Source organism: Bos grunniens, chromosome 9 (assembly GCF_055505025.1).
Source record: "Bos grunniens cultivar Pamir isolate PY7600 chromosome 9, Bosgru_T2T1.0, whole genome shotgun sequence".
Classification (NCBI taxonomy): Eukaryota; Metazoa; Chordata; class Mammalia; order Artiodactyla; family Bovidae; genus Bos; species Bos grunniens.
Window position 1 is genome coordinate 34,770,101 of NC_141173.1, and position 11,535 is coordinate 34,781,635.

An 11,535-nucleotide genomic window follows, 5' to 3' on the forward strand; every position below is an offset into this window, starting at 1 on the left:
ATTCTCTTAAGCACCAAACAGTGAAATTAAAAAAAAACAAAACAAAACAAAAAAAACATGTATATATATGTGATGGAAACACGTTTCTATTCAATACCAAGAATTGCCTTTAAAAGGCATGGAGCTGTTTCGGGAGGAAAGTCGTCCGCGGCGCGCCAGGGGACCGACTCTGCCCCAGGGTCGAGACTCCCGGGTCGGGGGTCGCCGGCTGGGGGCGGGGACCCGGAGCCCAGAGTGAGCACGTCAGACTCCAGCTGCGCATCCCCGGCTCCCCTGGGAGCGGCGCGGGGCGGGGCGGCAGGGGTCCCGGGAGCTCCGGCCCTGGCTGGGCTGAGGGCGCTGGACCAGGGCTCAGCAGCATGCTGGCCACGGTCGGGAGCCTCCTGCGCCTCCGCCTAGGGCGCATCCCCTGCTGCGCCCCGGGAGCGCCCCCAGAAGTCGAGCGGCGGCCGGTCGCGTCTCTCTGGCCCCGGGGTCACCCCCAGTACTCCAGTGGCGGGAGCCCCTGCAGCTCGGAGCCCCCAGGTTCTGGTGAGCAGGGCCTGGGAACGACCCGGGAGGGACGGGTCCGTGGAGTGCTGAGGCTGGGGGATGGAGGCGTGAGTGCGCCCCGATCACTGGGCCGTCGGTCTCTCCGTCACTATGTATGTCCCTGTCGCTTTCGCAGCCGAGAAGGTCCATAGGGTCCCCGCCGAGCACAAGCCGTCGCAATTTGACAAGAGAATCCTGCTGTGGACCGGGCGTTTCAAAGCAATGGAGGATATCCCGCCTCGGATTCCGTAAGTGTGGCCCGTGCCGGGACGGGTTGAGGGAGCCCTCGAGGGTCCGCCCCAGGCCTGGAAGGCTCGGGGTCCACCGACTTCCCGACCTGGGCGCACAGAGGTCGGGAGAGGTGTGCAGAGCCACACGGGTCTTCACAGTACTACTTACCACTCTATAGGGAATTACTCACGCGCCCCTAGTGCGGTTAAATGCCAAGCTCCTTCACTGGACTGTGAGAGACAAGCTAAGCTTATGGGGAGATTGTTGAAGTTGGGTGAAAATCCCCAAGTTCAATGGATACTTCCACGGTCGCTCAGATAACCGCCCCTGGCGAGCTCAGGGGCCGGGAGGCAGTGGAACCCTTAAGCCAACCAAACAAAAACTAGGGTCCTCGCATATGCCCGGCTGGCTGAGAGGCGGAGGGGCCCTGGCCTGGGCTGGGGAGGGGAGGAGTTGCGGCTCCCTAATCCACCCAAGGAAGGATCATAACTCATGGTGTGGCCGAAGAGTCTCTGGGAAGAAGCCACATCCATGTGACCTCCTCTTCTGGGGCAGGAGATGCCTGGTGTATGCGGTTCTGCAGCCCTCTGAGCGCGGGTTTTCTAGGACTAGGAGCCAGGGCGCATCTGTGTCTCTGGCCTCCTCATCCCATATCCATGACAGACGTTCGCTTGATAAAACCTAAACTGACAACTTCAACTCCAGGGTAAATGTAATCTTTTACGAAAATAAAAATAAAGTAAAGGTCACCCGTAAAAAACATTTTTTTACAGCTTCAGTTTATGCAAAGCCCAGAAATCTTCCCAGCACTTTACAAGGGAGTGGTTAAAAGGGGAAGGAAGGAAACTAAGGACAAAACCAATCTACCACTTTTTAAACTGATGTCCAAAAAAAAGTGAGACTAGAACTATAAAATCAAATAAGGATTTCAGATGTTCAAATATTATTTTATATGATGTGATCGATGCCTGTTAGAATGGATGATGGAAACTGGGTCTACATCTTGTTCTGTGCATATTGTGCACACTTTTTATTGATTGTCAATTTATTAGTCATCAAAAGCATTTCAAATGGGAAAAATATGGGAAAATGTTCAGTAATGAATTCTCAAACATTTTTATTCCTTTCTTGGATTAAATGATTTAATGAGGAATGGACATGGAATTTGAACTCTGTTTTCAGCACTTATTCACCATGGAGATTTTTTTTCTAATATTACAAAACAAATTTTGTTTTCCTTGAGATCTATAATTTAGCCCAGAGCAGAAATTAGCCCCAGAAAACCTTAAAAAGACCACCCTCAGTGTTTTTGGATTTTGAATTCTAGGGCTATATGACAGAGTAATCAAAAATGTAAAGAACCTGCATTATTGTAAATTAACGCATGTCTAGAGATTCTAGACCCAATATTATAGCAATATAGCTGTATATGTGAAGAGACCCATTTTACATAAATAATTCTTCCCCACGATCACAAAGAAATATCGTAAAAAGGAGAAATTCTGTTAAATTAACTTTGAGCAAGGTGCCTAGGAAAAGTATTATAGTTTGGGGTTGGAGACATGAAAGTATTTGAATATTTTTTATTGTTTTCTATAATTTTCAAATCATTGCTATTTAGGAGAGATATGCCTCCTAAGCTAAGTGTTAGATTTACAATGTAAACAGCTTTCACTTTTATGCTTTTAATGGACATATAATTAACAACTGACCTATAATTTTTGTACCATACACTAATGATATTTAATAATGACTGTACTTTTTCCTTTCTTTTCAGTGTTAAACTAATTTGGTATAGCAGTTCAAAGCCAGATGGATGGGTAAAAAAGATCAGATCTTTCAGGTTCCATCTGGAACAAAAATTAACAACAAGTGTAATCTAATAATGTACTAATATTCACCTGTTTGCAACTAATATCTTAAAACTTACATTAATCTGCCTAAAACCTGAGGAAAACAGGCTAGATATTGGTTTTCTGTGTTCTTTCAACTAGTGGAAAGTTAAAGATACATTTTTTAATTTTTAAGAGGAATTACTTCCTAGAATTATTTTTTTATGTTACTGCATTCTATTCAAATAACATAGACAAGAAAAAATACTGCTGAATAGTTTCTCAAAAATCATTCTTTACTTATATCTATTTATAAGCTGCCACTTCATATTACTGCAGCAATATAAATAATAAATACCTGTTAATTTGAAATTAGTAAGATAATGTACTAGAATTTGTAAGGCTTTCACATCTGCCAATTGCATTCAGGGAAATTTTTGAATATTTACATAAAAAAATCATTGTCTATTATGCCAGTCAGGAAATCATATTGCTTTAATGTAATTAATAGAATACACATCTTGGTTTAGGCCAGAAATGATAGATGCTGCAAGAAACAAAGCTCGGGTGAAAGCTTGTTACATAATGATTGGACTCACAATCATCGCCTGCTTTGCAGTGATAGCATCAGCCAAAAGGGTGAGTACCTCTTAAAAGTAAAAATAGACTTGTGAATTTTAAGAAAGATTATAGCTTTGTTCTCATTTGGGGGATTATTGCTGGTTTTCCAATGTAAGAACAGTCTCATCTCAGACATCTTGAGCCATCCGCATATATCAATTGTACTGAAAACAACACTGTTCATGGAAATTTGAGTCAACAAATTAACTATCTGGACAGAAGGGACAGAAGCTTGTTTCCATTTATAAGACAAAGAAAAATGAGAAATTACAGTTTATAACCTGGTTAAAATTGGCAAATGAAGAACTTTTTTGTATGAAAGTTATCCAAACTACACCCTTCCTTAAATCATGAACTGTTTAGCTATGGCATCAGTTCAGTTCAGTTGCCCAGTCGTGTCCGACTCTTTGCGACCCCATGAACCGCAGCACACCAGGCTTCCCTGTCCATCACCAACTCCTGGAGCTTACTCACACTCATGTCCATCGAGTCGGTGATGCCATCCAATCATCTCACCCTCTGTCGTTCCATTCTCCTCCCACCTTCAATCTTTCCCAACATCAGGGTCTTTTCCAATGAGTCAGTACTTCGCATCAGGTGGCTAAAGTATTGGAGTTTCAGCTTCAGCATCAGTCCTTCCAATGAATATTCAGGACTGATCTCCTTTAGGATGGACTGGTTGTATCACCTTGCAGTCCAAGGGACTCTCAAGAGTCTTCTCCAACACCACAGTTCAAAAGCATCGATTCTTTGGCGCTCAGATTTCTTTATAGTCCAACTCTCACATCCATACATGACTACTGGAAAAACCATAGCCTTGAGACTATGTAAAAGATATTGCAATAAACTAGGCAACAGATTATCTCAGACAAGGGTGATATCAGGAGAGATGATGTGGAGCAGTCCAACCGGGATATATTTTTAAGCAGAGCCAATAGGATTGCTGGTGTATAGTGACTTACTTATGAGTAGCTGGGAAGATAATAAAATAGTACCTGAGTGAGAGTGTTTCAGATGTGGTGGTCAGGGAAGCTCACTCTGAGAAGAATGAGAATAAGTCATTTAGGGTAAGGCCAAGATAAGTGAGGAAAACCTACAGAGAGTAAAGTGTCTAGTATATTTAAAAAAAAAAAAAACGAACTAATGTGGCTGAAGTATAAAGGGAAGACAGTTTGAAACACGAAGCGTCCAGGCAATATCAGAATCCAATCTGTCATTTAGGAGCTAGAGAATCACCAACTGGATAGGCAGGTTTCTAAGGTAGGTTAAAAACTAGAGATGACTGAATTTCTTTATTTCTATGTTTAAGTGTTCATTCCAATAAACATTTACTAAAATTTCCATTTGATAAGAATAATTTCAAAGCCTAAGTTCTTTGCCAAGCCAACAGAAAGAAATAGATACGTATAGGGACTTCCCTGGTGGTCTGGTGGTTAAGACCATGCTTCCACTGCAGGGGCAAGGCTTCACTCCCTGGTCTGAGAACTAAGATCCCCATATGCCACGTGGCATGGCCAAAATAATAGACATATAGATAACATTAGAGCTTCCTAGATGGCACTAGTGGTAAAAAACCTGCATGGAGAGTTCAGGAGACCTAAGAGACATGTAGGAGACAGGATACAAGGGTTCAGTCCTTGGGTTGGGAAGATCCCCTAGAGGAGGGCATGGTAACTCACTCCAGTATTCTTTCCTGGAGAATCCCAGGGACAGAGGAGCCTGGCAGGCTACAGTCCATAGCATCACAGAGAGTCAAAGATGCTTAGTTGGTTCCAGGCAAACTATTCTGTGTGATGAGGCTACCAAAATCCAGTTCCACCCCTGGCTGTGTTACTAAAACATAGTTCTAAAACAAAGAAGTTATAATCACACTCAAATGGGCTCAGTTGTAGGTACCACCATGAAGAAGTACACCGATAAACTGGAGTGTGTCCAGAGGAGAGTTCAACACAGAGGAAAGTTGTTAGGGATGGAGAAATTCAGACTAGAGAAAATTTTCACAGAGATATCAATATTTGTGGGGCTGCATTTCATGGTAAAAACTGATCAGCAGATGCAAGAATTGGGGAAAAGCAAGAAGCAAAATTAGAAAGTTATTACCTCATAATTTCCCTTCAGAAACTACATATTAGAGATGGCAAGGAAAAGGGCTCATATACAGGACACAGGCAAACTAGCCTCTGTGGTCATCACTTCCAAATTTTGCACTTCTAACTATTTCGTGATTCTATGTCATAGACGGAGAAGGCAATGGCAACCCACTCCAGTACTCTTGCCTGGAAAATCCCATGGACAGAGGAGCCTGGTAGGCTACAGTCCCTGGGGTCGCTAAGAGTCGGACACGACTGAGCGCCTTCACTTTCACTTTTCACTTTCATGCATTGGAGAAGGAAATGGCAACCCACTCCAGTGTTCTTGCCTGGAGAATCCCAGGGACGGGGGAGCCTGGTGGGCTGCCGTCTATGGGGTCGCACAGGGTCGGACACGACTGAAGCGACTTAGCAGCAGCAGCAGCAGCATGCCACAGACATCCTGGAATATGAAGTCAGGTGGGCCTTAAGAAGCATCACTATGAACAAAGCTAGTGGAGGTAATGGAATTCCAGTTGAGCTATTTCAAATCCTGAAAGATGATGCTGTGAAAGTGCTCCACTCAATATGTCAGCAAATTTGGAAAACTCAGCAGTGTAACAGGACTGGAAAAGATCAGTTTTCATTCCAATCCCAAAGAAAGGCAATGCCAAAGAATGCTCAAACTACCGCACAATTGCACTCATCTCACACGCTAGTAATGTTCAAAATTCTCCAAGCCAGGCTTGACAAATATATGAACCATGAACTTCTAGATGTTCAAGCTGGTTTTTGAAAAAGCAGAGGAAGAGATCAAATTGCCAACATCTGCTGGATCATTGAAAAAGCAAGAGAGTTCCAGAAAAATATCTATTTCTGCATTATTGACTATAATGAAGCCTTTGACTGTGTGGATCACAATAAACTGTGGGAAATTCTGAGAGATGGGAATACTAGACCACCTCTTGAGAAACCTATATGCAGGTCAGGAAGCAATAGTTAGAACTGGACATGGAACAACAGACTGGCTCCAAATTGGAAAAGGAGTACGTCAAGGCTATATATTGTCACCATGCTTATTTAACTTATATGCAGAGTACATCATGAGAAATGCTGGGCTGGAGGAAGAACAAACTGGAATCAAGATTGTCAGGAGAAATATCAATAACCTCAGATATGCAGATGACACCACCCTTATGGCAGAAAGTGAAAAACTAAAGAGCCTCTTGATGAAAGTGAAAGAAGAGAGTGAAAAAGTTGTCTTAAAGCTCAACATTCAGAAAACTAAGATCATGGCATCTGGTCCCATCACTTCATGGCAAATAGATGGGGAATCAGTGGAAACAGTGGCTGACTTTTTCTGGGCTCCAAAATTGCTGCGGATGGTGATTGCAGCCATGAAATTGAAAGATGCTTGCTTCTTGGAAGAAAAGTTATGACCAACCTAGACAGCATATTAAAAGGCAGAGACATTACTTTGTCAACAAAGGTCCATCTAGTCAGTTCAGTTCAGTTCAGTTGCTCAGTTGTGTCCCACTCTTTGTGACACCATGAACTGCAGCATGCCAGGCTTCCCTGTCCATCACCAACTCCCGGAGCCACCCAAGGCCATGAGTTGGTGATGCCATCCAACCATCTCATCCTCTGTCATCCCCTTCTCCTCCTGACCTCAATCTTTCCCAGCATCAGGATCTTTTCAAATGAGTCAGCTCTTCACATCAGGTGGCCAAAGTATTGGGGTTTCAGCTTTAGCATCAGTCCTTCCAATGAACACCCAGGACTGATCTCCTTTAGGATGAACTGGTTGGATCTCCTTGCAGTCCAAAGGACTCTGAAGAGTCTTCTCCAACACCACAGTTCAAAAGCATCAATTCTTCGGTGCTCAGCTTTCTTAAGAGTCCAACTCTCACATCCACACATGACCACTGGAAAAACCATAGCCTTCACTAGACGGACCTTTGTTGACAAAGTAATGTCTCTGCTTTTTAATACGCTGTCTAGGTTGGTCATAACTTTCCTTCCAAGGAGTGTCTTTTAATTTCATGGCTGCAGTCACCATCTGCATTGATTTTGGAACCCAGAAAAATAGTCAGCCACTGTTTCCACTGATTCCCCATCTATTTGCTGTGAAGTGATGGGACCGGATGCCATGATCTTCATTTTCTGAATGTTGAGCTTTAAGACAACTTTTTCACTCTCTTCTTTCACTTTCATCAAGAGGCTCTTTAGTTCTTCTTCACTTTCTGCCATAAGGGTGGTATCATCTGCATATCTGAGGTTACTGATATGTCTCCTGACAATCTTGATTCCAGCTTGTGCTTCTTCCAGCCCAGCATTTCTCATGATGTACTCTGCATATAAGTTAAATAAGCAGGGTGACAATATACAGCCTTGACGTACTCCCTTTCCCATTTGGAGCCAGTCTGTTGTTCCATGTCCAGTTCTAACTGTTGCTTCCTGACCTGCATATAGGTTTCTCAAGAGGTGGTCTGGTATTCCCATCTCTTTCAGATTTTTCCACAGTTTATTGTGATCCACACAGTCAAAGGCTTCATTATAGTCAATAAAGCAGAAATAGATGTTTTTCTGGAACTCTCTTGCTTTTTCGATGGTCCAGCAGATGTTGGCAATTTGATCTCTTCCTCTGCTTTTTCAAAAACCAGCTTGAACATCTGGAAGTTCACAGTTCACATATTGCTGAAGCTTGGCTTGGAGAATTTTGAGCCTTACTTTACTAGCGTGTAAGATGAGTGCAATTGTATGGTAGTTTGAGCATCTTTGGTGTTGCCTTTCTTTGGGATTGGAATGAAAACTAACCTTTTCCAGTCCTGTGGCCACTGCTGAGTTTTCCAAATTTGCTAACATATTGAGTGGAGCACTTTCACAGCATCATCTTTTACGATTTGAAATAGCTCAACTGGAATTCCATCATCTCCACTAGCTTTGTTCGTAGTGATGCTTCCTAAGGCCCACTTGACTTCACATTCCAGGATGTCTGGCTCTAGGTGAGTGATCACACCATTGTGATTATCTGGGTCGTGAAGATCTTTTTGTACAGTTCTTCTGTGTATTCTTGCCACCTCTTCTTCGTATCTTCTGCTTCTGTTAAGTCCATACCATTTCTGTCCTTTACTGAGCCCATCTTTGCATGAAATGTTCCCTTGGTATCTCTAATTTTCTTGAAAAGATCTCTAGTCTTTTCCATTCTATTGTTTTCCTTTATTTCTTTGCACTGATCACTGAGGAAGGCTTTCTTATCTCTCCTTGCTATGCTTTGGAACTCTGCATTCAAATGGGAATATCTTTCCTTTTCGCCTTTGCTTTTCGCTTCCCTTCTTTTCACAGCTATTTGTAAGCCCTCCTCAGACAGCCATTTTGCTTTTTTGCATTTCTTTTTCCTGGGGATGGTCTTGATCCCTGTCTCCTGTACAATGTCACGAACCTCCATCCATAGGTCATCAGGCACTGTCTATCAGATCTAGCCCCTTAAATCTATTTCTCACTTCCACTGTATAGTCATAAGGGATTTGATTTATGTCATACCTGAATGGTCTAGTGGTTTTCTCCACTTTCTTCAATTTCAGTCTGAATTTGGCAATAAGGAGTTCATTATCTGAGCCACAGTCAGCTCCCGGTCTTGTTTTTGCTGACTGTATAGAGCTTCTCCACCTTTGGCTGCAAAGAATATAATCAATCTGATTTTGGTGTTGACCATCTGGTGATGTCCATGTGTAGAGTCTTCTCTTGTGTTGTTGGAAGAGGGTGTTTGCTATGACCAGTGCATTCTCTTGGCAAAACCCTATTAGCCTTTCCCCTTCTTCATTCTGTACTCCAAGGCCAAACTTGCCTGTTACTCCAGGTGTTTCTTGACTTCCTACTTTTGCATTCCAGTCCCGTATAAAGAAAAGGACATCTTTTTTGGGGTGTTATTTCTAGAAGGTCTTGCAGGTCTTCATAGAACTGTTCAACTTCAGCTTCTTCAGTGTTACTGGTCAGGGCATAGACTTGGATTACTGTGATATTTAATGGTTTGCCTTGGAAACGAACAAAGATCATTCTGTTGTTTTTGAGATTGCATCCAAGTACTGCATTTGGGACTCTCTTGTTGACCATGATGGCTACTCCATTTCTTCTAAGGGATTCCTAGGGTATGGTTTTTCCAGTAGTCAGGTATAGATGTGAGAGTTGGACTATAAAGAAAGCTGAGCTCCGAAGAATTTATGCTTTTGAACTGTGGTGTTGGAGAAGACTCTTGAGAGTCCCTTGGACTGCAAGGAAATCTAACCAGTCCATCCTAAAGGAGATCAGTCCTGGGTGTTCATTGGAAGGTCTGATGTTGAAACTGAAACTCCAATACTTTGGCCACCTGATGCAAAGAGCTAACTCATTTGAAAAGACCCCGATGCTGGGAAAGATTGATGGCAGGAGGAGAGCATGGGATCACCAACCCAATGGACATGAGTTTGGGTAGGCTCTGGGAGTTGGTGATGGACAGGGAGACCTGGCGTGCTGTGGTTCATGGGGTCGCAGACTGAACGACTGAACTGAACTGTATCCATCTTCCTTCTCTCCAATTCATCTGTCACTTTGAATAATTAATATGTTACCTTATCTAAGATGCTGTCAGATAGAGATGGAGAAATGGGTAGCAATTTGAGATGTGTTTGGAAAGGTAAAAAGGATAGACCTTTATGGTAAGTTCAGTGTGGGAGGAGGAAACAAAATGGAAGAACGACATCAAAAAAGCCTGGATTTCTGCTTGAGAATCTACGATGGATGGTGTTGCCATTCCCCATGTTTATGGCTAGGGAAAGAACTGGTAGCCCTGACAGACAAAATATATCAAGTCCTCTATTTTGGATATGTTAAGTGTGAAATGCGTATTAGGCTTCCATCAGTATCTATTAGATTTTTATTTTTTTCCTGCAAATGACTTTGTATGTTCTTCAGTCTGAGGGACCTATAGCTTTGCTCACTTCTGAAAAAGTGTAAGCTGTTATTACTTCAAATATGACCTCTCCCCTCATTCTAATAACTCACCTGTTGGGAATATATGTTGGAATTTCTAATTCTATTCTCCAAGTCTCTTAACTTCTCTATTTTTTTGTACTTATATCTCTGTGCCGCATTTAGATTATTTCCTCTGATCCATTTTCTAGCTAGAGTTCTTTCCTCCTGATCACAATGCTAATTGTCTTCTCTTTTTACAAGTAATTTTTTCTCCCCCAGGTAAATGCCTAGTGTCCTTGCCAGTTCTCAGGCTGGTAAGAGTTTTAGTCATTTCACAGGAATACCTCAGCTCCATGCCCATGATCTAAATCCTGAACTTGCCTATTGGTATAGCGATTCAACCCACAGCTGTTAAAGCCATTATTTCCCCCTAATAAAGCCACTTCCATCTATCCTGGCTTTTGTCCTTCTCATTCCCCATTAACTTATGCCTTCTGCATTCTTTTCATAAAAGGTACCTGAGGATTTCCCTTTCTTGATTTTAACTATTTGAAAGTGATTTATGTTTTGTCCAACAACTGTATCTTTTGTGTGCCAAGAGGAGGTGGGGGCAGATTTCTGATATAGCGGTACTGTTGTCTAGAAGTCTAATAACTTAGGCCGATTTTTTCTGTATCAAAGGATCGTTTATCTTAAATGCTACATGTGATTGACGCTTTGTTATTTTTCTTCTTTCATGGAGTCTGCTGTGTATCTCTAAAACACAAATTTTTCCAGAGCGTCAAAATGCTTTGCCTTTTGCTTCTGCAGGCTGCAGAACGACATGAATCTTTAACAAGTTGGAACCTGGCAAAGAAGGCAAAATGGCGTGAAGAAGCGGCACTGGCTGCACAGGCCAAGGCTAAATGATATTCTAACTGACAAAGTGTTCATCGGAATATCATCACTATGACCAGCAACAATAAATGATAGGTAAAAGAGAATATTTGACAAAGTACTTGTCAAGGCTTTATTTGGTAACAAGAATGGCGAAGTCTTTTTTTATTTCTACTTTTAGTAAATTTTTGCTGAAGTAGAACATACATTTAGAAAGTGCACAAAAGTGTACACGGTTTGATAGAATTTTAGTGAACACAACCGTATAACTGTTCAGATCAAGATGTAAAACATCTCCTTTCTGCCTCATTTCTGCCCTCAGTCAGTCATTACCACACAGATAAAAAAAGATGTTGTTTTATCACCGTAGACTAGTTTTGCCTGTTTTAACTTTATATACATAAGATTATATAATATACACTTGT

At 42.3% G+C, this 11,535-nt stretch overlaps 1 protein-coding gene across 1 annotated transcript; it reads left to right on the top strand.

Moving 5' to 3' along the window:
• The first annotated feature begins 217 nt into the window (after nucleotides 1-217).
• On the top strand, nucleotides 218-11,206 carry FAM162B (family with sequence similarity 162 member B). Its single transcript, XM_086317178.1, has 4 exons — nucleotides 218-531; nucleotides 668-779; nucleotides 3,125-3,233; nucleotides 11,045-11,206. Exons 1-4 carry the CDS (start codon nucleotides 360-362, stop codon nucleotides 11,141-11,143), a joined length of 492 nt encoding a protein of 163 aa, XP_086173304.1. The 5' UTR covers nucleotides 218-359; the 3' UTR covers nucleotides 11,144-11,206.
• The last annotated feature ends 329 nt before the right edge of the window (nucleotides 11,207-11,535 follow it).